The following is a 27,771-nucleotide window of genomic DNA, read 5'->3' as shown; positions in this document are numbered from 1 at the left end:
AAGGTTCTTTACCCTCAGAAAGAAATCAATATTATTAGATTATACTTGATCATTGTTTTCTAAGTGATTTTCTAAATTTCTTGAAAGGACATTCACAGGCTTTAGAGGAAGAAATCAGGAATGGTAGTAAATTAAAAGCAATGTCACTAGTGACTACAGGAGATATTATATGGGAAATGACCTTGGGTTGTCTGTTTGCAAGAATATAAATGTTTAATTAATTGGCCATGTCTACCTGAAGCCACTCATATTTTAAGAAATGGGAAAAAAACTCTTTATAATAACATCTCAACAGGATATCAGACATCTAATTTACTAAACTTCTTATGATTTATATGAATATTTTACTAACGTATAATCTCAGCCATTGAGAAAGCAAAAATGCAGTAATAAGATGTGCCATATGAGCCCCTAGAATTTAGGCAGCTTCAAAACAATACATTAATTAGCTTGATTTAATTGTTCCACAATGTATCCACATATCAAAACATTATATTGTTGTTCCAATAAATATATTTGACCCTTGAACAATGCTACTGTTGGGTCGTTCAAAAATCCATGTATAACTTTCAACTCCTCAAAAACTTAACTACTAATAGCCTACTGTTGATTGAAAGCCTTACTGTTAACATAAACAGTTGACCAATGCATAGTTTATATATGTGTTGTACATTGTATTTGTATAATAAAGTAAGTTAGAGAAAAGAAAATGTTATTAAGAAAATCATAAGGAGGATAAAATATATTTACTACTCATTAAGTGGAAGGGGATCATCATAAAGATCTTCATTCTCATTGTCTTCATATTGAGTAGTGAGAAGGAGGAGGAAGAGCAGGGGTTGGTCTTGCTGTCTCAGGGGTGGCAGAGGCAAAAACGAATCCATATATAAGTGGACCCATGCAGCTCAAACCCATCTTGTTCAAGGACCAATCATATATACAATTATTTGTCAATTAAAGACAAAAGAAAGACTAGAACATGTTTGACATTGACGAAAACCTGAGAAGATTCTTCTTGTAGTATTGTTTACTAGATGACCATAACTGCATAACTGACTGCAGTTATGCAACATGCAGTTGCAAACATAGTACAGAAAGGTGGCATGTATTCTACACCTAGTTTCCCCCAGTGGTTATATAATTATAGCATAATATCAAAACTAGGAATTTGATACAGGTATAATGTATGTGTAGTTCCATACCATTTTCTCACATGCAGATTCATGTAACCGTTCCTATAATCAATACATAAAACTATTTTATTACCACAAAGATCTCCATTGTGCTATCCTTTGATAATTACACCTAGCCTACCACATTCCCCACCCCGACCACTATCCCTAGCCCCTGGCAACTGCAACCTGTTCTCCATGTCTGTAATATTGTCATTTTAAGAATGTCATATAAATGGAATCATACAAGAACTAACTTTTGGGTATTGGTTTTTTTTCACTTAGCATAATGTCCTTGAGATCCATTCAAGTTGTTGCATGTATCAGTAGTATTCCATGGTATGGCTGTATCACAGTTTGTATAACTATTCACTTATTGAGGGACATTTTGGTTATTTACAGTTTTGGGGTATTACAAGTAAAATTGCTATGAACAACAACGACAACAAAAATTACCACTGGTGTGGTGGTAATCTAAGTATATGCTTGTTGTCTTCAGGATTTCTGAAATCTCCATGGAGGTAGCTGAACAAGGACGTGTAACAGCAGTAACTCCTCCAGCTCACTTGATTGAAAAATGTGATTGTCCCCCAGGCTATTCTGGCTTGTCCTGTGAGGTAAGCTAGCTCCTACTAACCTGCTTGACCTCAACTCACTTCAGGAGCTAAATGGAAATACTCCCAACACTATCTTTGCTGCAGTCGTATTTACTTTCTCACATACTCTTAATCTATTTTATTTAATCTTGTACTCACAATGTGAGACAGGGTAGCAAGAAGATAATGTTATCATTACCTAGTAGTATAAGTCAAATGATGAGTATGAAGTTTGTGAGAATGGGCATGAAATAGTGAAAAGAAGAAGGAATTTGGTTTCATTGAATCTATCTAGCTCCAGCACTTGGACAGGGTACCCATTCTATTTGTTGCTGAACTTCGGGGTTTTCACCTATGGAATCAGCATAATGTTTGAATGGAAAGCTGACATGCCATGCAGCTTAGTTAGCATCATATGAATTCCACATTGTTCAAAGAACAATTTTATAGAATAACTGCAACTGTCTTGTGACGCATCCTTGGAATAATGTTATAGCCTTTTTTGGTGACTGCTCTAGAGGGCAATATTAATTTGAATGTGTCTGTTTTGAACTAACATATAATCAAATAACCCATACTATTATTATTAAGTCATAACTATTACATACATCTATTTATACATTTGTACGCACACCAGTAAGCATATACGTTGCATTTGTATGCACAACTCATCCCAGTATACCTATGTACACACAGTGTATGGGTTGAAAACGAGATGGTATGGGAGCACATGTAAAATATGTTACCTTTCCAGTAAGCATGAAAGATATAAAGATAGAAAACACAAAGCATTTGAAATTTTTCTAGACAAGAGATGGAATTTTTTTTATCCCAAGGAATGTTTGGTTGTACTTCTAGCTATGTGACCTTGGTCAATTCCCTTAATTGCTATAGGCCTTAATTATTACATAGTTATTCAATCTATAGAATGATAGCTTGGGTTTTGAAGTTGTAAAATTCTCTGATTCGGCAATACTATTTTACTGTAAAAGATATTTATTAAGTAGTCAACGTTGACCTTTAGATATCTTGAAGAGAAAGTTATTACAGCTGTGTTTTTTCTACATTTATTTAAAATAATGCTGTTCACTTAGGAACAAAAATATTAGTAGAGTAGCAAATTATTTTAATGCAGTCCACCTTCCATTCCAAATTTTAAATGTGAAATACCCTTTTTATTATGATTGATAGGCTTTTCAAATAGTACATTCTAAAACATGCTTTCCCATTAGTTTTAGTCATTTTCCATCATTATATGAAATATAAATTAACACACATAAAGCAAATGATAAATGAATAAAATCAAGAAAACCTATGAATATGTACAAACTACCATCTGTATTGGTGGCTTCGCCTTTGTACCATGACTTTCACTTAAGCTTCTATTTACAGATAGTAATTACAGTAATATCTTAGTGGAGAGATTATGGAAATAAAGGCCTATCTCTCATAATAAGGTACCTGAGGTGTTCTCTACAATCCATTGCCTCTAATCCATTATACATCTTATTTATAATTCATCTTGATTCTAAAGTGTAATTACCCAGGCATAAAATCTAATCATCAAGCAAGAGCTAAGGACAGTTCTGAAATAATACATCCCATTCCAGTAACATATGCTTTGGGTCATGAATACACAAAGCAATTCCTTTATAATATTTTTACCAAATGTATGGTATTCTGATACATCTCTGCATCTATAGGCTATTCATTTCATGTTTTTATCCACAATGTGGTTGCAAGTAAACAAGATTAAATATTAGTTACTTCTAAAAATATAGCCAGTTGTAAAGACACTTAGCCTTTGCCTATTACCTGCAGTGTTATGACACTGCAGCCTTGTTCATTAAAAATGTTAGTTTTAGAAATGCCTAATTATTGCAATTTATGATTTGAAGTACAGACCAGATTACCTTTAGAAGTCAAATAAAGGACATTATTTTCTTACCAGATTTGTTGTTGCTAGAGCCATTGAATTTATTATACTTTACTTAACCTGCTCATTGGGTTATGTTAGGTTTAGGTTATTGCCTAAACGGACCAAAACTGCATTTAGTTTGTATGCAGATATTATTCTTTTATGACTTTCTTTCTTCAAAATGTAAAATATTCAGCATTGAATGTGTGGCTCTCTGCAATAATATCATGAAAATCAGAAATTCATCCATGATCTCTGGGTCATGTTTTGATAATTTCAGTTCTTTCCCTCCCCCCTTATTTTAATAGGGCTCTGGCTCACAGCTGAATGGCTTATGTCTATTGAGTCACCACACAGAAGCTGTCCCTTATAGTTATTAAAATTGATTTTTTTAAATCCCCAAACAATCCATACCTAGTATCAACTTATAAAACCCAAAAGGCAAAATGTAGAAATAGACTGGTATCCTTATACATGCATTTCTCTATCCTTTTCACTTCTATTGCACATGGGAGACCCAGAGACTGTTTTCATTTACATACAAATATTGAGGGCCACAGTGTGGATAAGTGGCATATGTTACAATTTAGTTTCCCAAAACAACTTAAAACAATCATGGTTTCCTTTATGTTTTAGTTTATCCCAAGCAATTACATTTAAAAAATGATTTGGGATAAAGACACCTATATCAATATATTGTATATCAACCATTAGACATACAATATCTCATTTAATCTCACACCCACCGTACAAAATATCAAAACTTGCCATTAATTGAGTGTTTACTATCTCCTCTGCAATCCAAAGCACATTTCCTAATACACTTAAACCAACATTGTCAAGTATGATTTATGATCTTCATTTTATAGATGAGAAAATTGAGGACCATGATCATACAGCTAAGCGGCAGTTTGAACCCCAATATGTTTGTTTCCAAAACCTAGATAAACTTATACTTAACTATTATGTTATACAGTCATACAAGGATATGTTCTAAGAAACATGTTGTTAGGCAATGCCATTGTTGTGTGAACATCATAGAGTGCACTTACACAAACCTAGATGGTATAGCCTGCTACACACCTAGAATATGTGCTATTGCCTATTGCTCCTAGGCTACAAACCTGTATGGAATGTGACTGTCCAGAATACTGTAGGCAATTGTAACATAATGGTATTTGTATATCTAAACATATCTTAATGTGGAAAAGGCACAGTAAAAATATAATATTATAATCTTATGAGACCACCATCATATATGTGGCCTGAATTAAATTTCTCCAACTTGGAGAAATTTAATTCATCAGACTACAAAATTAATCTAAATTAATTTAAAACGTTAGAATTGAAAGAAACCTTAGAAATCATCTGAGTTACTACACCTGCTCATTTGCAGGATGAGGAAACTATGTCTTAAAGTAACTTGTCCACATCTCTCAGACAAAACTAACATGTAGAATCAAAGCTTCCATATTCATTCATATCATAGAACCAAGGAGTCTATATGCCTTTTACAAGCACACATTCTCAGCAAAGAATGAAGAGCATGCCAGTGGTTCTGGATCCTAATTGCTTAGTAGACCCTCTTAGGAGTTTTAAAACAAACCCTGGCCCCATCTCTTCCACAATTAAATTGGCCCCAGATGATGACAAAAACCATGGAGAAAGGCCTAGAAGGTTTTACACAGAGTACAACTTGGAGCCAGGCCATGGACTGGGGTGCTTTTCTGCTACATCAGACTACCTGTCCAGGAAGGAGCCACAGAAATAAGAAAAATCTGTTGAGCATTACAGTAGATTTCACCTCAGTGCTCACCTTCACATTTCAGTGTACGACACTGAACTGCACATAACTCCATGATGAAGAGTATTGCTTCTTAACTTTATTTTTCTTCTGAGACTTGTTGTAAACTTCTGTTTGGGGTATAAAGTGAAGCTAGGAACTTTTCTCTCGATTTGCGTGATTTTTACGCACTCATACATACACACACAAAGCAAATATACCAGTAAGATAACAATAATTATATAGGTTTCCAAGGATGAAATCCATGTAAAGAAAATCCAATTTTATTTAACAGTCAGCATGATAAAGAATTAGAACAACCCATACTGTGAACCACTTTTAAATACAACTTGAATTGTTTCTTCAGTTTGCTTAAATGAATTCCTTAACTATAATTTCCAGACCTTATTTGGTAACAATGGCAACAATGAGCCTTGATTTTAAACAATATGAATAAACTTTATTAAAATATATGATTATGTCCACCATAAGACAAAGGAGACTCAAAATATTTTGAATACTAGTCTCGGTTTTCTTTATCAGCTTGCTCAAAGCTGGAACATTATTAAATCTCATTAGAATTTCTTATAGGCTATTATAAAAACAGAGAGTCTCTTAATTAAGTGCTTAATTGAGGTACTTTCACATTATCCAAATCAAAATAAACAAGGAAAGTACTGACTTTTGATCCTTTTCTCTATCTAAGGAATCTCTTTATATACTCCACTCTAGAATACCTAGGCTAGAACTGAAAGGACACAGAGGCCCAAGGAAGTTCTTAGCCCAACATTTTTTTCCTTCTTTTTCAGCAATCACTTTCATCAATGGAAGCAAGATGTTTATGTAAAAAAAATCTTTACCAAGGTGGTAAAACAATCCCTTTATTATCTTCAATGGGATCTGAGAAACTGCCTGCTACTTTTTTACTCATAAATCAAACGTCTGCAGCTTTGCAGGCCAAGAGTGCTAAGCTTGGAATGCAAGACTGTGTTCTCATCCCCTCTCCAGAGCTGTGGCCTTCCTTCCAGAAAGCCAGAAACTTTTGTTGATACATCTACATAATAAACTTGAATGAAGATGGAAGTCTGGGTTTTGCATATGTCAGCTTCACTAGCATTTTTCTGTTTGTTTTTAGATTTTTATTACAAAATGAAAAAAAATAGACCAGGAAAAGATAAATTTTATCGGTGGCCTAATATTCCCAAGACATGTACAGCTTTTATTATTTTGAATTTATTACTTTTATAGCCTTTAAATTATAATGGTATAAATAATGTATCCATGACACTTTTTAATTTATTTTTTTGCTGAGTTTCATTGGACATTTGTTAGTTATCCATCAAGCACAGTAGCAGATTTTAGTTTGTTAAGGATATTTGAATTCTCTCTTTATCCCATATGACAATGTTATTTAAAAACAAACCTCTTTCTCAGGAAAAAGAAGAATATCTTAAGCTTCTACAGGCTGAGTTGTATATGAAAATGAAAGCTTTCCTTAGCTAAAATCTGATAACAAATGAATGCTGCCTGCCCACCTTAGGGATCAAGCAGAAATGCACATTAGGTACTAAAATTGTCACTTATGCTTATAAGTGGTGTTGCCCCTAACACAGATTGGATAAAGAAGTCTGCCTTTTTAAACACTGAAGAACCAAATGTTGCTAATGCAAGACTTGTAACTTAGCTTTCCTAATTGGCTTCCTTTTCTTTCAGACATGCTTGCCAGGATTTTATCGACTGAGTTCCCAGCCAGGCGGCCGCACCCATGGACCAACTCTGGGCACCTGTGTCCCATGTCAGTGTCATGGACACAGCAGTCTGTGTGACCCTGAAACATCTATATGCCAGGTAGTCCCCTGAGCCTGTCTTCAGTAAGGTCCATGTGCTCATTTCTCCTTAAACACGCTCAGTTGGATATTGCATGCAGAAGCCAGCTGAACTGCAGGGAACACAACTCTGTGTATGTGAAGTAAAATATGCGAGGGGAAAAAAGACATTCACCCTAGTCTATATTTTAAAAAGTAACAAAAAATGATAACTGGGAAAACCACTGCTTATGTCAAGAAATAAAATATTAACAGCATTTTAGAAGAGCATCAGAGGCTATAACTATGTAAAAATTACATGAAGTTGTTTTTTCTGATTACAAAGAAAAATAAACTTTTTATAAGAAATTTGGAAATTAGAAAACAATTAAGAAAAATAATAAAGAAAAATATATAAAAGTCACCAAATATTCAGCATAAGATAAAAATGTATTATTTTAGGTCTTTCCTACCAATTTTATGCATGTGTTTACAAATAAGATTTATATTTAATATGATACCATAGGTGCTTTTTTATGTTCTGTTTTTTAACTTTACCTGTCATGAGGGTATTATGTTGCTAGATACTCTTTAAAATCTTATAATCTTTGATTCGATGTCCCATAATTTATCCATTTCCCTTAGAATTGAGGTTGCTGGTTTTTTTTTTATTATTTTCTTGATAACACCCTGAATTCTCTACCATCACTATCTGCCTTGGAACAATCAGGCCTATCATGTATTTTGCTCTCTTTATTTCAGTCACAATAAGAAATTCAGGTTGCCCCTGTCACTACCTGTCCCTCAAACTGTAACCCACACAGCTCTGGGCATCTTTGCTGAGCCCGTCTCCCTGCTCTCCTCATCTGAAACCCTTACACTGTGCCTTGGGAACTCACAGTCCTGCTTCAGCAAAATCCCCCAGAGAATCCCCCTCTTCAATCATGTTCTCTTCGTCTTGCTCTTACCGAAACCCCAGCTCTCCCCTGTGTGCTGCCGCCTTAAAGCCCTCTCTAGTGGTAGCCACTGCTTTCACTCTCTCAATTCCCCTGAGCCTGAAAGTTGGGGGGTGTCCCTGCCCACATGGCCAGTTTCATGTCATCCTCACTTTCTCCTCCACAACACCTGGCTTTGAATCTCATGCCTTTCTCCATTTGCCCACTACACCTGCTCGTTAAAGTCACTTACCAACTCTCAGATTGCCCACCCCATTCCTTGCAGATTTTTCCTCCTCGGTATCATTGCTGCTCCCTCTAGCACTGCTCCTATCATAATGATTTCAATGTCCACACAATTAACTCTTCGATACCTTTAACTCTCAGTATCTTGTGCCTCTGCGGTCTCCATTTTAAGTGTCCTATTCTTTGACCACCCTCTTTTCTCTCCAGTTCAAGTCTTAATACTTCAAATTCAACATCTCTGCTGTCACCATTCATGCTCACTTACACTTTTTCTTGTTCCTGTTTTTCTTACACGCACCCTTATTTTCTCAACCAGCTTAATATCCATGACCCTTCACTAGTATCATTGCTTTGCAACACTCATTTTCCATGCCACCCCCTTACTTCATTTTACTCAGCTAACTCCAGCACTGTATAAATCCTCCCATCTCCTCCACACCCGTGCTCCCTAAGCTGTATGTGGCTGTAGAAAAAGAGGCACTTGTGCCACCATATAGTGTCACCTTGAATCTATAATCACTCTCTTCAAATGGATCCTTTGTACTGCTCTGTGATAATGCCACCTTTCCTCTCCCACATTCCTGAATGACTATTTCATACTTTCTCCTCTCTCCTCAAGCCCAAACCTCTCCCTCCCACCCTTTCTCATCCTTACTGTCAGTTGATGGTGTTGCTTCTTCCATCACTGAGAAGTTAGAAGCAATCAGAAGAGAAGTACACAAGCTTCCACTACCACATGCAACCACCGTGCTGCACATGTGCCCAATTATTTTGACTCTTCCATTGCTTGGGATAAGCCATTCTTGTTTCTAGAAAAGATCACACCTTCCACATATGCTCTAAATCCCACTGCTCTCCCACTCAAGGACGTTACTCTGGCTGGTCTCCCCTCCCTCCTACATTATTGCTTTTTGTTTCTTCTTCCATCTTAAAAACAAGACGAAAACAAACTCCACCTCCCTTGTAGCTACTACTTCATTATTCTGTATGGTGAAGAGTTGTCCGTACTCCTTCTACAATTTCTCTCCATCCATTCTTTCTGGAACTAATAAAATAGGCTATTGCCTCCACCACTATACTGGAACTAATGCTGATACTAGGCAACTGGTGTCCATCTTGCTAGATCTATCAGCGGTGTTTGCCACTGTGAATCACTCCTCTCTTCTTGAAAACCTTCGTTCAGTTTGCTTCCCAGATCATGAAATTCTGGGGATTTCAAACTCAATGGCAGCTCCTTCTCAGTCTTTTTTGTTGTTTCTTCCTCGTTACTCTGAAATCTACATAGTGGCATTTCTGGGACTCAATCTTTGGAGCAATTTGCTTCTCTAACTACACTCATTCTGATGGAAATCTTACCCAGCGCATGGCTTTCAATAACTATACTGGGATCCCATAGTATTTACCATTATTTTAATGACTTCATTTAAAATCCGCTTTTTAATCTTTCTGGAATTTATTGTGGTATGGTATCTGAATATATGCAAGTTTATTTTCTCCATTTTAAGATATGTGTAAGGATCATCCATTTTATTCTACTAACCTTTTGGTTCTTGTTATAATGTTCTGCTTACCTTCATTTTTATAGTAAGTAATAATATCTGGTAAAGCAATCCCGTTATTACTCTTCTTTTTAAAATTTTCTTATCTAGATACTCTTACATATTTTTCAAGCTAACATATTTTTCACTTTTTCAATCCCTTTCCTAAAAATGTTACTAGAATTTTAGTTGGGATTAAACCTATTCGTAAAGAATTGCTATATTTACACTACTTAGTTATTTTCTCTCAACCCAGGAATATGATAGTCTGCTCTATTCAAACGTTTTATGTCTTATAGTAAACTGCTTTAACATTATCTATGTAGAATGTACATTTCTCATATTAAAATTATTTCTATGTATCTTACATTTTCATTTCAATAGGAAACATTACATTTTTAGTTTCACCATAGTTTATTTATAAACTGGTCATTATTGGTAAACATTAACAGAATAGATGCCTTGTATATGTATTTGATATCCAGACACTGTTATTTTTTTATTATTTATTTATTTATTTTTCCAGCACATTGTAGGAGTACAAATGTTAAGGTTATGTATATAGCCCTTGCTCCCCATCCCCCTTGAGTCAGAGCTTCAATTATTTTGATTCTAGAAGTTTTTCAATTGAGTCAGTTATTTTTTATGTTTAAAATAAAATAATATTATTTATAAATAATTATAATTGTTATTTTACTTGCCAGAAGATATATGTTATAATAACTTCATATTTTTATACTGATTAAGTCTTCCAAAAAATGTTAAACATAAGAGTGATCAGCTTCATATTATTCCTGATTTTAATATGAACGTCTCAATTTTTTCTCCATAAGGTATGATGCTGGTGGTTAGTGTATGAAAAATCTTTCTTGTCATGTTAAGAAAACTTTTTTCTATCTCTGGCTTCTTAAAGATATCTTCTTTCAATAAGGATAGGATATTGAAATTTATCATATGCTTATTTTGGAGGGTAGAGTGAATATGCAGATACACTTAAGAGATGATCATATATACTTTTTTCACCTTAGCAGAATGATAAATGTTATTATGGAGTAAATGCATAATTAATATTAACCATTCTTGAATTCCTAAAATAGTTGCTATTTGTTTTTGGTGTAGTATTTTTCATCATCTGCTTGCTTATAAAGTTCAGGTAATTTAGGGGGAGCAAAATAATTTATACATTCATAAGCAAGAATTAAATACTTTTTTTGTTATGCAATCTTTACTAGCATTTTTAGCAGGGTTACGTTTGTATTATATGATTAATTTAGAAGCATTCAGAAAGGATGCAGTTTAATTTCATTTTTATTAGGATAAATATTATTGTCTTTACACTGTCCTCTTTTGACCAGTTGGTTATTATAGATTTTGTTCCTTAACAATCCTAAATGGTGACCAGCCAGAGTGGTACTTTGTGCCTGTAATTCCAGCTTTTTAGGAGGCTGAGGTGGGAGGATCCCGTGAGCCCAAAAGTTCAGGACCAGCATGGATAATAGAGAGAGACTCCATCTCAAAAAAAATAAATAAATAAGAAAAACAAAAAAACAAGAAATCATAAGTACAGGTCTATTTTATGAGAAATCACTAGATAAAGTAAAAAATAAATAAAGACTTCCATCAAATAAACACAGTATAAATTGTTATGCTCTTAATTTTTATATTGTCTTTTAGGGAACTTACAATTTTTGAATTTGGGCAACTTTGTTCACATTGGAAACCCTCATGAGGCAAATAAAAAATAGCTATTATTACTCCCATGCTGTAACTGAAGAAACCAAAGCATACTGATTTCTCTTTTATTTTATGTGTATAGTGGCACTTTAGTATAGTGGCAAGCATAAACTCTACAGTCACACTGCCTTTATTCAAATTCTGTCTTCACCCTTTACCAGCTGTGTAAACCTGGAAAATTTTTTTAACTTTAGTGTGGTCTTAGTTTCCTCATTTATAAAATGAAAATAATAATAGTACCTACTCATAGAGTTTTTGTAAGGATTCAATGAAATAATAAAAGGCTTGAATACTACTTAGTACATGGTAAGATCCATAAAAGCAATTGTGATAATGATCACCATAAAGATGATAATTACTATATGTGTTATCTGCCATTTATAGTCTAAAAGCCAATCAGTTGATAATTAATTATAAACTACAAAAACCATTTTTATGTCTAGCACTATGCTAGATTTTCTTACTGTCTTAGTCCATTCAGGCTGCTATAACAAAATATTATAAACTAGCTAGTTTATAAACATCAGAAGTTTATTTCTCACAGTCCATAGGGCTGGGAAGTCCATGATCAAAGCTCCTGCAAATTTGGTGTCTGGTGAAGCCCATTTCCTGGTCATAGATGACACCTTCTTCCTATGTCCTCCCATGTTGGAAGGAGCTACCTAGCTCTTTAGGGTCTCTTTTCTAAGGGCCCTAATCCCACTCATGAGGGCTTCACCCTAATGACCTAGTCACCTCCAAACGGCCCCATGCCCTAATGGTATCACATGGGGGATAGGATTTCAATATAGGAATTTTTGGAGGACAAAAATGTTCAGATCATAGCAAGCCCTCACCCCCATGTGGTAATGTTTGGAGACAGGGCCCTAACTTATCTTTCTTTTTCTTTTTCTTCATGCATTTCTTTAAAAATATAGAGTGGAGAGGAAATATAACTATAGAAAATGTTATAGGCTAACTATTTCAAAGAAACCAAGATCACTTTGTAACTGTGCTTTTCATAATACCTAATGACATTTGCAAGAGAGTTGTGCTTTCATTCTAGGCATTAATATATCCTGCACATAGTCATATTATTATCAATAGCTCAGTCACTCTTGCCTCTTAAAGAAGTTTTTCTTCCAAAATGGAAGAGTAAAACCTATGTCATATTGAACCTCAAGGAGGAAAGTAAGGGAGGTAAGTAAACTAATACTAATTTGTATACACATACACAAATAGATAGGTGATATTCCCATTTAATCATCACTATACCCATGGTCAGAATTATTTCTCCTATTTTGTACCTGGAAATATTGAAGCCTCAGCTAGCTCAAAGAGCTTTTTAAATATTAAATCATTTGTGAAAATTAACTCTATCATAATTCTTATTTTAAAAATAAAAGAATAAAAAGCAAATGTCTATCAGTGATCTGCTCTGTTACCTGAAACATTATCAGTATCCATGAGTAAGCAATTAGCCCTATCTGCAGTAAATAGATTTACTATGAATCTACAGATTTACTAGAATCTGCTGTGTTTAAGGTGTGTTGTAAACCTTGTTTAATCTAACAACCTTGCCAAAATAGGGATTATTTGCATCTTATTACAACTCTGAAATTAATGCTAAGAAAATTTAAGCAGCTACAGTGCCTTGTCCAAAAAGCTCTAAAAGCAGGTTTCAAATCCTCTACAAAATACTTTCTCCAGATTGTGAGAGAGTAAACACATTCTTAGCTGATTAAATGAGTTTGACTTTGAAAGCTCAAGTGAATTATATACTAGAGTCCTGATACAATCTGCAATAGTGATTAAGGGCCATGTCTGAAAAATATTTGAGAAATCATGAGAATATGATATTTGTCACAGGATAGAATGCAGTGAAATGTTTTTTCCAGATTTGTAAAGGAAAAAAAATGTATGAAACAGATTGATTTTGATCTCCAATGAAACTCAAGGGTTGCTTACTTAACCAATATCTGTCAACTGTATAAAAATTAAGCAGTGTTCATTAGGGATTAGAATAGGCTCACTCAAAATAACACATATCACACTAAATGCTAGGATTAGTATATACCTAATATGTAAGACCCTAGTTTCCCAAATCCCAGTACAATATCAAATTTATCAGATAGTATGATACATCATATCTCAAACTGAGTGAAAACAATAACAGCTACCACATGTCCAACCCTATATATGTACCAGGACCAGAACTGGCCACTGTACATAGATTTTCTTATTTATTCTTGCAATAAATTTATGAAGCAGACAGGATTATTTCTTCTTTTACAGTTGGTGAACTGAGACTGAAAGAAATAATAATTTTCTTAAGTCATAAAACAGTAAAGGTCATACCTATGATTCAAACCCTCATTTGTTTAAATAGGCATTTGATGGAATGGTTCATGCTGTCCTCACAAATGAGGCTGAAAATATGGGCTGGATGTTAACCAGCTGGTAGGTTGACGGGAGTATAAGTTACTAAAAAATGTGACCCACAATAAGCACTAAAGATGTCTCCAGTTATGAGGCATATGCTTTGTATTTGACCCTGTTGTGCTCAAAATATCTGTCAATGATTTGGATGAGACCTATCAAATATTCAGATGACATAAAACAGGAAGTGTTACCTAATGTGTTGGATGGTGGGAAAGATTGCAATAGTTAGAACTATGACTTACAATTAACAAGATGAAATTAGTAGAAGAGGTTTGAACTTAGGTAGGCTTACTTGTTGATTCATTCTTGTGGCATGAATTATCATTTCTGATATGCACTCCTAATGGTAGGTGCTGGGAATCTAAAGATGTGGATTGCATGGAGCTTGTCCTCTACAAGTTTATTTTCTAGTGTTTAGAAAAGACTAGTTAGAAAAAGAACTAGTCTAAACACTAGTTAGAAAAAGAACAGAGGAAATGACATATATTAGCAATTCATGTGAAACAGGAGTTTTTACTTGATTGCAGATTCACAAGATGTCAAGATATGGCTATTTGTGCAAGTTTCAAATCAAGGAAAAAAGTACATTTGATGTATTTGCAAATCACAACTATAGACTTATAATCTACTATACTTTAGAAGTAATTCTTAGTAACTAGGATCATTAAATATTTGGCTTGGAAAAAAAGATTTAGTAAATAATAGTATTCTTAGATATTTGAGAACCCTCCCTGGGAAAAGGGAATTAATCTGCATAGCTTCAGAAGCCAAAAATTGGATTATTGACTGAAAATTAAAATGAAACAAATTTTCATTCAGCATAAAGAAAAACTTCATAGCTCATAGTTATGCCGCATGAAAAGGGCTGTTTTATAAGAATTTATGCATTTAACAATATCTCAAGGAAAGAATAGAAGACATCCTTGTATGGGAAGAAGGTTAGGCTGAATAACTTCTCACCTTAGGTCTAAGATACTATAATATTAATGTTATATTCATTTGACTTAGCAGAAGGAATATATACCACCAGCTTTCCAATGAGCATAAAAACCCTCATGAATCTCATATATTCTAATCTATTATTGAAAAGATATTAGCACATATCACTCTTGATAATATAATTAAACTTCTCATTAGATACGCAGAATATAGAAATTTTCCCTAAAGTCTAATTTCTATACAAGAGAAAATATTATGTACACTATTTCAAAGCAGACAGGAAAGTCATATGAACTATGTCAAAATATTTCAAAAATAGACTCATGATTTATGTGTTGTGTTTGCAGACCTAACCAGGACATGTGTGATTCAATTAGCCAAGTTTAGTATGTCAGCATCTCTATGAAATATTTGCTTGCTCTGTGAAAAAATTATATAAAGCTGCAGGTATAAAAGAAACAAAACGATATTTTTAAATTTCTATATTTTTAGTAATGATTACTCTCTTTTAAGTATTTTGCTTCAGTTATTAGTGTTACATTTAGGTTACATAGAATAATTCATTATGTAATGATTTTATTACAGAAGCAAAATGCTACAATTATGTTGAGGATTCCATGTATTTTTGGCACATGTTCATTTCTATAACTATAAAATATGTTCTTAAAACACTCCCCAGTTAACACTTACTCATCAGCATGACACCTTGCTGAATGATTTGAGACTTGGATTCATAGATAATTATTTTATCTTGGAGCCATTATCTCTCACAATGCTACTGTTAAATATGGAATGGCTATTTTATTGCTAAAAAATGATGGTTCTTTTGGATGGTTTAATAAGGGAGAATTATGGTACTTAAATCAATATCAAAATATGACAAATCATTTTCCCTTGCTAACCACTTTTCTGTAATTAGACTTGAAACTTGGCCTTCTTCATCTTAAAAAGTCTGACCAATTTTATCTATACTGCCGAGAACATGCATTCATTCAGTCAGTCTTTCAAAACAGCCGTTGAATGCCTACCATGTTTAATGCACTGTGTAGAGCTAGAAGCAGCATCTAAAACAGACTTAGGGAATCAGAGAAAGTGATGTTTAAAATGAGAGCTGAAATGAATAAGTGCTAGCCAGATAAGAGGGGGAAAAAACATTCTAGAACAAAGGGTTTGCACCCAGAAGTGAGAAAAAGCATCTGCATAATTTGAGAATTTCGAATGGTCCCATATGGCTACCACATTACGGGCAAAGGGAACAGTGGCTAGGGGTATACCTGGAGGGGTAAGCATGGGCCAATTATGATGGTCTTCCTGGCCATGCTAGGGAGTTTGTAATTCATCCTGACAGCAGTGGGGAACAAGTATAGGCTTTCAAGCAAGAGAGGGCATGGTATGGTTTGATGTGTTCTATAGGATAAGCACTCCGACTGCAGTGTGGAGAAATCACTGGATGAGAAAATTTGGAAACAGGATCTTTAGCTAAGAGGCTATTCTAATAATCCAGAGAAAAAGATGATAGTGGCCAGATAAAAACAGTAGCAACAAGGAAGTCAAGAAACAAAGAGTAGTAAAATCATGGAACCAGTAATCAAATAGATATCTGGGTTAAGAGAGGCCTTTAGGTTGGTGACTTGGGGAATTGAAGGGATGTCAGTGACCACAAATGAAATGGGAAATACAAGAGGATTAGCACGTGTAGAGAAAGGTGAGCTTTAATTTTTGACATTTCAAATTCAAAGTGCTTCTGTGTTGTACATAAAGATCTATCTAAGAAACAATTAGAAATTAAAAGTCTGGAATCCATTAGAGATATCCAGGCTGAATGTATAAAAATGTATAAAGTTTTTTGGCACACAGATAGCTGAAATCATAGTAATGGATGAAATCACCAAGGTGAGTATGTAGGAAAAAAAGAGCTGAGAGCCAAAGTTAGAATTAAGGACATCAATATTACTAAACAGAAAGGGAAGGAAGAGTTTACGAGTAAGAGTAAGAAAGAGTAGCCATAGAGGTAGGAGAAAAACCTATGGACTTACTATTAAAGAAACCACAGTAAGAAAAAATTTCAAAGAAAGAGGATCCAGAAATATCAGCTACTGCAAAAAATTCGCATATCTTGAGAACTGATTATTGTCAGTAAATTTCATTTTAGCAACAAAGATCTGGAATTTTGTCAATGGTGACATCAGAAGAATGTTTAAAGGATAAATGGGAGATGAAGAAGTAGAGACCAGAAATGTAGGCTTATCAAAAATAGGATAGAAGTTGCCAAGCAACTTGAGACCCCACAGATGTTTTTTAAGATAGGAAAGGCTTGACCAGCTTCAAATGTTGATGGCAATAAGCCTGCACAAAAAGGAAAGAATTAAGATATGGGCAGGTAGGAGGCAAGGAAACCAGTTTAGGAGGAGAGTAGCTTTAGACAAAGGACAGAAATAAATGCCAAAAGAATAGAAAATAATTCAGGCAAGATAGTGAATTGTTTGGCGGCATGAACCCGAGGGAGCAACCAAATGAGAGAGCTTGCTTTTCTCTGAAAATAAGGGGCTATCATCTAGTGAGAGTGAGGCACAGAATTAGAAGATGTGAGATTTGTACCCTGTCGTGTCAGAAAACTGAATCCATTTTACATTAAGTTACAAAATGCATCTATAGGTGTCACAGTATATTTTGAACTATAGCACCAGAAGTATAAAAAAACAATTGTTTAAAATTCATTGTAGCAATGTCAAGGTTTCACTGCAGACAATGACAAACACCCAAAAAGAGTTAATAGAAGTTCTAAAAAAAAAAAAAAAAAAAAAAGAATTTTTAAAAAGATGAAATTTCATGTCAATCTCTGTGGTAGAAGTGACTTCAGCTATTGTTTGTCATGAACGACTACACATACCATACCAAACATTGCATGAAACATAAATGCATTCTTCTTGATTGATTGGGTAAAGCAAAGAGTCCAGCGTATGGGATGTCATCCAAGTTCGATATAGAGCCTGCAGGTAGCTCTGTGGCTCCAGCTGAGTTGATCAGGAAATCAGTTCACTAACACATCCATCTATTTTGTCACTGCCTTTTTGGTTTCTCAACTTTTCTTTTGATAAACTTGTTTATAAAATGTTAGTCACTGTTCTGACTACTCCAAATCCTGTCATAAAATCAGGCTAAACCCCAACTCTCAATTCCCTCTATTTCTTCCTTTTTCTCAGCTCCCAAAGTCGTGTCAGATTTCCTGTAAACAACATTCAGTGTTGTGTTCTTGCTGCCATGTTTCTTATTTGTCATGTTTCTTCTTTTTTATTTTCCCAAAGTTGAAGTGAGTCCTAGAAGGTAGAATATTATTTTACCTTTTTTCCTCATCTGATTCTCTCAGTGCCTATTTCAGTGCCTCACATGTAGCTCTTTCTAAGTCCCTGTTGCATAATTGATTATTCTGTTTTAAATATAATTCTACTTTATGAGAATTTTAATTTCAAAAACTATTTACATGTTATTCAGAAATTTTCTCATTTCCTTATGTAAATGTCTTGAAAACGTTTTCACCCTGATGTCTCTTATTGTGTAAGAGCTAAAAAAGAAAATATTGACCTGAGATTGCTGTTTTCACACTGGGTCCTCTATATTTCTGAAGAACCACCAACATGTGAAAAGAAATAGATGAATAACATTCTTAAGGTGGTTGACTGGACTGAGCTTTTTCGCTCTTGTCGCCTCTTGAAACATTTAGGCTTTCTGCCTTGCTTTAGTTTCAGAAAGCCCAGTGATGGGCATATACTGAGATCCCAGTATTTTGAGCATTTTTTTCTACCATCTCATAGGCCTAAAATCTGGAAACATAAATGGCCAGAAGAAATAATAAATGTTAGAGATTCTTGAAGTCTATACCCTAACTTAGAGTAACAAAAATTTACACAAAGATTGATGTAGAGAAAAGAGAACAAAATTCTTATTGTCAGGAAAGTGAAAATAGCATAGTGTAAGTTTCTCAAATGAAAGAAATTTTTAAAAATATATTTATATCAAAAACTGAGCTCTCTGCTAATGATAAAGTGTATGTGCATGTATGTATGTGTGTGAGAATGACAGTATATGTGTTCATAGACACACATACACTCATAGCTGGGGAGCTATATGATAAATTACGTTCTCTCAGTAAATTACAAACAAACTATTTCTTCTTCTACCTTTACAGAATTGTCAACATCACACTGCTGGTGACTTCTGTGAACGATGTGCTCTTGGATACTATGGAATTGTCAAGGGACTGCCAAATGACTGTCAGCAATGTGCTTGCCCTCTGATTTCTTCCAGCAACAAGTAAGATTGAGAAATATAACCATATTTCCTGATCAGTAATGCCATCTGTCTAGCACATGGGCTGTCTTTGATTTGGCTATTTTTTTCCATGTAGACAAAAAATCTTAATTTAAGATAGACCTTTTTAATAATATAAAATATGACAAAAGTGAGTACATAATTTTCATCTTGTTTATTTTTCCTTTAAAAATCCTGTTCCAAGTAAATAATACTTATTAATTAAAATGTAAATACCAATATTAATGTATGTTTATAAAATGAATGATATAGGTAAAAATGTGCATAGTTTCATAAATATACAGGTCTAGTTCTTATATATAGTGTTGCCCATAATATCAGCCATGAAGGATTGTTTGGATGCATATTATATCACTCTTTTGGTTATTTCCATTTATTTTATGTGTTTAATTCAAGATTGGGAAATAATTATCAATGAAAATATTGAAAAATAGCACAATTAAAGCAGGACGACTTGTTATTATGTTCCAAAAAAGTCATATCTCCCAGAATCACAGCCCCTTTCTCTTGTGATAGTCTGAGCTTGGTACCATGGAAACATAGCCATAAAGAGAAACAAAAGCTGGAATATCTTATTTCAGTCCTATCTGAACATTCTGCATTGGTTTATATATTGATGAAAACCTTAGATGTTTTCATCTACCTTTTTGCTAAGACTACCTACACTTTCTGTTAAGTGATTCATAGACTTCAATAAGGTAGTGTAGTTTTACTCTAAATTTCTTTTTGAAAATAATATATGTCAGTTTATTCAGAATTAGAATTCTGGACACCTTACCTTGAGTATTAAAGAACCACAAAGCAATTCAGGCAAAGTGATCTTTCTACCTGTGCCTACTCACTTTTCTTCATCTTTAGCCGAAAACCAAGATGAAAACATTTTCATGTAAATTGTCTCCTTTTCCTCTGTAAGTTCCTCTTTCTTGTTGGCTGAAATCATAAAGCTTTTATAGAGTGTCAAATGTAAATTTTTAGGTGAGTTGGATATTGATGAGGATAATATACATGATCTTACTTTTCATCCAAGCACCAAGTTGTAAGTGTATAAAAAATAATATTATTCTCATCTCCCTTTCCCTAATCTCCCCCAGTGCCCAAATTTAAACAATAGAAGGTTATTTGTATATTCATTTTAAAATGTGAACCATTTGGATTACAAATATTAAGTAATTAACTGATATTTTCTGGTGGGTACACTATAATAAAAACTACAGGGTGTATATGACAGAAATGTGCCCTTTCTTGGAGAAGCTGACTATAGAACATGTGTCTTAAGGAATGTCAACTTAAATGTAAGAAGATTCAAAGGCACAAAATACCACACTTAATTTTGAAAGCTTCAGGAACATATTAAAAGAAGTAGTAGTATGTCTGATAGATCTTAAACAGTGGATTGAAGGATTTTTACTGAAGATAGGGAATTATGTGGGCTTGAAAACAGCAAACAGAAGGAATGTTTCAAAACTAGTAAGTAACAGAGTTTGGAGAATGGAGTTCAGATAGAATTTCATAATTGTAGATGAAAACGAATGGGAGAATGGAGGCCATCTTGTAGAAATCCTTAAATACTAGTCTAAGAAAGAGCTATTTAATTTTCCATGTAATAAGGAAACACTACAACTTTTTATTTTATGAAAAAGGTTAATATGATCATAGCATCACTTTAGGAAGACTACTATGATAGAATTAAGTATAATGAATTGAAACAGGTAAAGGAGAAAAGCAAAGAGACCAATTAAAAGGCTAGTACACTAGCTTAGGCAAAAGATAATTAGAGCCTGAAAGTAGATAGTAGTAACAAGAATGGCGAAAAGGGGATAAATGTGAGAAAATTGTTTAATACCACCCTACAGAATTGATAACTAATTATATATAAGGGGTGAGGATCCAGGCAGACATTGAACACTGAGTTTTTTAGCTAGGTTGCCTTCCAAAATGGTGATGCCATTAACAGAAATAGGGAAGCCAGGAGAGAGTTGCTGCACAAGACAGACAATTTATGTTTCAAATAGGTTCAAATTGATGTGAAGTTTCTGTCTGAATGGAAATATGCAAATAACTGCAGGAAATGGAAATCCGAAAATTGCAGGAACAGATGAAGGAAGAGATATGTTAATAAATGAGTTACAGTGGGATAAGATCTCCCAGGCTAATGTTACCCATGGGAGTATATAGAAAGAAGGAAAGACAGGACTTTCTAGTTGGGAAAGCCAGAAGAAAAGGAAGTGCCAAGGCAGGAACAGTTGGGGAGATGTGGGAACCCAGGCAGCAGTGTCACTGATACCGAGGTAGAGAAGAACAGCAATGAACAGCATCACACACTCCTCTCACATAGGAGACGGAGTAAATATGGTGCCAATTAACTATGAGGGTCATTGATAAATTTTGACCATCCATAGTAGAAGCAGACAATAAGTTACAAGGGTTGGAATTTACAGTTTTAAGAAATTTCAACAATAAGGAGAAAGAATACTACCTTGATTGGTTAGAAGGATCAATAAAAGAGTGCTTTTTTGTTGTTTTATATGATTTGTATAATTTGAGTATATTTTTATATTCAAAATGACCCTGAAAGAATCAAAATATCAAATTAAAATGGCTAGCTCAGGGGCTTTCAAACTTTATTGATTGAACCTCTGTTAAGAAACACTTTTTTACATCATTAGCCAATACACAAAACTTGTTGTGTAGATACCATAGCATTTATTAATTTTATCACCTCACATTTTTAGAAAAAATTCTTGGTCAAAACCCACTAAATTGATTTCATGACTCACTAATTTCATGACTCACCACTACTTGGAACATATTAGGCTAATTAACAAAGCAAAGACCTATATATGATGAAAAAAGAAGGACTGAAGTGTGAAGCAAAGAAACCAGCCAGGGCAAAGAATAGGGACACTTCTTTCTGAGGTATAAAAATGGATTCTAAGGCATAGATGGAGAAGGCTGAAATATCTCATTTTTGTGACTTCAATCTGTGCAATCTGTGAGAAATAAAGGGAAGGTGTGGTGAGTTATTGTCAACTCACTTCCACGGCACTAGTTCAAGTCTTCAGTGTCTCTTACTAAAATAAATCTGGTAGACTTTTCACAGCTGTGATGGAGCAGCAGTGCTCACACACTCTCCAGAGTTTGCTACTGCCTACCCAAGGGAAGGACAGACGTCTTGGCTGGAAATCTGCAATCTGCCTCCATTTCAAGCCTCAGTGCCCTCTATTCCCTTCTATAATACTTGATGCCAAAGTTCCGAGTTTTCTTGCTCTTCTCCAAACATGCTCAGCAATTTTTGCTTTTGCTCTTCCCTGTGACAATCCTTGTGAAATCCAATCCATTTTTAAAGCCCCATCCAGACCCCACCTCTGCCACAAAATCTATCCATAGTGCAGCATATATTTTGTGCATTTTGCATACCACTAACGCATTTTACTTTATATTATTATTTCAATCAAACATTCTTTCAGAAATTGAACATCTACTAAGCACATAATTTATTCCGATACTGTAAATAATAGATGAAAGATATGTGTCCTGTCCTTTATTTGTACATATCAGTCTCTTATGCAGAATTGTAAATTCCTTGAAGATATAGTATTTTATTTATTCCTTTATTCAACAAATATTTAATGAAGGCCCAACTCTGATAGACATGTTTCATCATGCTGGGAATATATAAGTGAAAAAAAATAGTCCAAGTTTCTACCTCTGGAGTTTATATTTTTTTCATAAGATAGTAAAACAATAAACAAATAGGTATATAATGTAATATCAGGTAATGACAAGTGCTACCAGGAAAAATAAAGTAATCTCCATGAATTTAGAGTGACTGGGGTACCATTTTAGATAGGGTAGTCCGTGATCTCCATAAACAAATGAGACTTGTGCAGAGATATGCCTCAAGTGATCCATGTGAATGTCTGTAGGCAGAGCAGTCCAGCAAGAGAGAAAAGCAAGTGCACTGCCCAGAGACAGGCCCACACTTGGCAGACAGCAAGAGGCCAAGGTGGCTGGAACAGAATGGATGGGGGGAGGGTGGTAAATGATGAAGTCAGCAGAGCTCCAGTGGGTAACTAAATGTCCTGAAGGCTTAAAATTTTCCAATGGCAAGATGTGGCTTGGTAAAGGATAATCCAATGATGTTATTGATGGTAGCACCAGCAGCATATGAGGATAGAGTACATATGGAGTGTGAGACAAAGGGATACAAAGTTGACTTCATGGTTTTTGGCTGAGCAAATTGAAGTGTGGAGTGACCATTGACTGAGATGGGGAAAATTATAGAAAGGTCAAGTGTATTTTTGTAGGGGCAGAAGCTAAGTTTTATATCTGTTAGGGTAGACACAGTATTTATTTATTTATTTATTTACTTACTTACTTATTGAGACAGAGTCTCACTTTGTTGCCCGGGCTAGAGTGCTGTGGCGTCAGCCTAGTTCATAGCAACCTCAAACTCCTGGGCTCAAGCAATCCTTCTGCCTTAGCCTCCCAAGTAGCTGGGACTACAGGCATGTGCCACCATGCTCTTGCTAATTTTTTTCTATATATTTTTAGTTGGACAATTAATTTCTTTCTATTTATGGTAGAGACGGGGTCTCACTCTTGCTCAGGCTGGTTTTGAACTCCTGACCTTGAGAGATCTGCCCGCCTCAGCCTCCCAGAGTGCTAGGATTACAGGCGTGAGCCACCTCGCCTGACTAGACACAGTATTTAAATCCCTTAAGACTAAATGAGATAGTTTAGAGGAGAGAAGAAAGGAGAGGAGAAATCTAAAAGCAGAACTGTGGATCACATTAAGAGATCAAGGACATTACATAGAACCAGCAAAGGAAACTGAAAAAGAACAACTAATGAAATGGGATAAAAACCAGAAGGAGGTGGTTTCCAGGGAGCCAGTCCATCTCTGAAGCATCCACAGTAGACAACACAGAGAGCAGACTCTTAAGACTCTGTTGAGGGGAGTCTGGAATTACCAGCTGCAGGGAAATGTAAAGATGGTCACCAAGAGAAGAGCACAAGGATTTCAGAGTGGTCATGCAGACAAAAGGAGAATTGAGAGCAGATGAGGGAGTTGTAAACAGAAATAATGACCTCGAACTTCAAACAAGATGGAACTCTTACTCCCCTCTTCAGAAGTTCTTTTATGTGATATAAGGAAAAAGTACAGTCCACCATAATATCATAATTCAAAAAAGTTGATTTCAACTATTTAAGAATTACTACATTCCTATACACTACTTTGAGACATTTTATTTATTGACTATTCATTATTTTACTATAAAGGAGTATAATTTGATCATGTTGGCTCTCTAGAGTTACACTTGAAATGTCTAAAATCTGTTTCCTAGAGCCCAGCTATGTTTAAGAGAGTTTGTGTGTGTGTGTGTGTGTGTGTGTGTGTGTGTGTGTGTGTGTGTACGTGCAGGCAGATGCACTCAGCATCAAGCTTTCAATTAAAGAGCTAAAAATTTGGCAGAGTGTGTCAATTATGAGTTTATGGGTCTATCTTTTTGTGAAAGCAAAAAACAAATTTGTTGGATAATGAGTTTGTGAGTAGTAGATCAATTTGTTCACATAATTTGCAAAAGCTAGAGTTTATTACTCATTCATGTACTATTGATTTAATGCATTGGAAGACAGTTAAAATAGGTTCCTAATGGCACTTGACCAAAAGGAGTTGTGGCCCTGCCTTATATTATATAACTTATTGCTTTTTCAGTAGCAACTGATTTAGCAGACCTGCAAAAAGAAAAATGGTGTTTGCAGCATTACTATTCTGTAACAAGTATGTTTTCTCTTCCTAAGTTTCTCATGCATCATGCAGTTTTATCCACTGGGAATGTAGCACTGCTTACATTTGAGAGAAGTTTGTAACAACCCCAAACTACATGCTATTATAATATAGTTTAGTTTTCAAGTCTTATCAAATCTTTCTTTTGTAGAGTTATCTAATTAGAAATCCTAGAGCAAGACAGACGGGCTGTGTTCTCCCAGCATTATAGAGAAAACATAGGGCAAGTTATATAAGTCCTAATTATTAGAAAAGACCATAAAATAGCCAGGAAATCTTATTCATTTTCATAAAGAAAGCTTTCTCCTCTTCTCACAATAAATCTTATTACTTAGGGTTTAAAGTAAAATGTAGTTGGAAATCTGGATGTAAATTAGAAAAGGCACTCTTTTATTCTAAATGAAATGTTTATTCACTTAATGCATTGAAGTGCCAGTGGCCATTTGGACTTAGTTTTCAGGAAAAAAAAAATATATATATATAGATATATATATATAGCTTTTATGTCCTCTTTTTTAAACCTGAAAATATTCAGTAATATTTATTCTACTATCAGTCAAATGTGTGTACATTCTAGGCATATTTTTCTTTTGATTTGTGAACAATAGGACATTTTTTGCTAGATGTTTAATATTTTCATGGCTGTCATGTTATTATTAAAATTTCCAAATATTAACATATTTAGCATGATGCACTGTTAATTCATCAAAAGCCAACCAATATTTATTCATTGGCTATTATTAGTAGTTTTTAATGTGATACACTACCCTTAAGAATTTCATCAATAATTATAAATATGGTACTTATCACCACCTAAAAAATATGTCTCAATCACCTTGACAATAGATAGGAGTACTTAATTTTACAAAATAAATTGATTGAAATATTTTTATAATCCTTCATTGTTCTGATTTCAGTTTCAGCCCTTCTTGTGTCGCAGAAGGCCTAGATGATTATCGCTGCACAGCCTGTCCCCGGGGATATGAAGGCCAGTACTGTGAAAGGTACCAATAGTCATGACACAGAGAGAGTAACGGTACATGAAGATTGTATGGTAAAGGGTCACAATACAAAAATATTCATTATTTGAATAATTTCGTATTCTCTAGTAGTTTTTTTTATTTCAGGCTCTTATGGGGGGTATAAATATTTTGGTTACATGTTATGACTTTGCCACATCTCTAGTAGTTTGAATTATATGCTTTAAAACTTTTTGTATCTTAAAGTTTGTCCAAAAGTTGTTCACTTCTATCTTATGTTTAGACTTTCTTAAAGATTCCAAATTATTTCACATTGTCTAATTTATGTTTTAGTGTACATATATAAGTTTATATATAAATATGTATAACTTTTAATACCAAATCAAATCAATTTCCAAAAGCTTATCAGTAATTGCTAATAATAAAAAGCTGGCCACCTATTTCTCATATCTAGCAATAACCACTTGCATGTCATTGTTATGGCACTCTATGGCACTATACCCACAAGTATATACATAACTCAGAATATAAATGGTAACAAGCATTTTTAATTAACACAACCTAAATAATGAAGTGTTTTTTATTCACTTCTCTTTCTCAACAGGCAAATGATATTATTTAAATGTTTCCTCTTATCATATTTCTTACAAAATCTCATAATGCATGTATGTAGCTATTAAATTGAATTCTAAATATAGTACAAATGGTAAATTAGGGAATACAGTTCCAGACTGACTGTCTAATAAGGTTGTAATTAATATCTCCCAAATATATATTTTCTGTAAGATCAGTATCCTGGATATTCAAACTTGTCACCATCACTTTTAGTACATTTTAGGTATTATCTCTAATGTAACAAATAGTCTTTTTAACTATTAACAGTGTACACTGATCTATTAACAGTACACACTGATCTATTGTACACACTGAACTATTAACAGTACACACTGATCAGTGTACACACACTGATTAACAGTGTACACACATGATAATCTTAGCATAATTTATAGCATTATTAAAGTTTTATGAAGATCTGTGGACTTAGCTTAATTCCAAGAACTAAACTGGGTCCCATTTTTCTTATTTATAATCTCAGAAATAACTGATGGGCAACCTACTTTACACTAATATTGTGATAATAAGTGTGTAAAGGACACTATTAGTGCCCTGCCAAGGCACCTATGCAGAAGTCTTCTCTCCAACAAGAGGGGGCAAAAATGCCTGAGAATTTACCCCACCTTTCTTCAGTGGTCCACAGCCAATGACTGCCTGGTGTGAGAGTACAAAAGTCTAGCTCTTTGGCATCAAAGCAGAACAAATTTTGACATGTTTTGTATGCTCCAGGGCTCTCCATGAAATTAGGCTAAGACTGGGACCTCACCTGATATCATACCCTTTCTTAGATTTTTTTCTTTGCCATAACCTGCTTCACCCATTCCTTTGCTAGATTATTCTAGGAACACTTCCTTAAATTGTACATTTCTTTGCAAATATAAACTAATATTAATTTTTATCATCACCCACTTAAGATTCTTCTTTTACATAACCAGCATTAGCTATTTTAATAATGACAATAAGTAACTA

General features: G+C 34.4%; 1 protein-coding gene across 1 annotated transcript in view; it reads left to right on the top strand.

Annotated features, from left to right (window-relative positions):
- Positions 1-27,771, top strand: part of LAMA2 (laminin subunit alpha 2) — a 583,504-nt gene that overhangs the window by 386,746 nt on the left and 168,987 nt on the right. Inside the window, exons 28-31 of the mRNA XM_076002974.1 lie at positions 1,672-1,789; positions 7,183-7,317; positions 19,274-19,398; positions 26,125-26,211. Coding sequence (XP_075859089.1) covers positions 1,672-1,789; positions 7,183-7,317; positions 19,274-19,398; positions 26,125-26,211 — 465 coding nt within the window. The remainder of the gene's footprint in view (positions 1-1,671; positions 1,790-7,182; positions 7,318-19,273; positions 19,399-26,124; positions 26,212-27,771) is intronic.

Source organism: Microcebus murinus, chromosome 5, assembly GCF_040939455.1.
Source record: "Microcebus murinus isolate Inina chromosome 5, M.murinus_Inina_mat1.0, whole genome shotgun sequence".
NCBI lineage: Eukaryota > Metazoa > Chordata > Mammalia > Primates > Cheirogaleidae > Microcebus > Microcebus murinus.
Note: the sequence above shows the minus strand (reverse complement) of the source record. Positions and strands in the feature narration are given on the sequence as shown.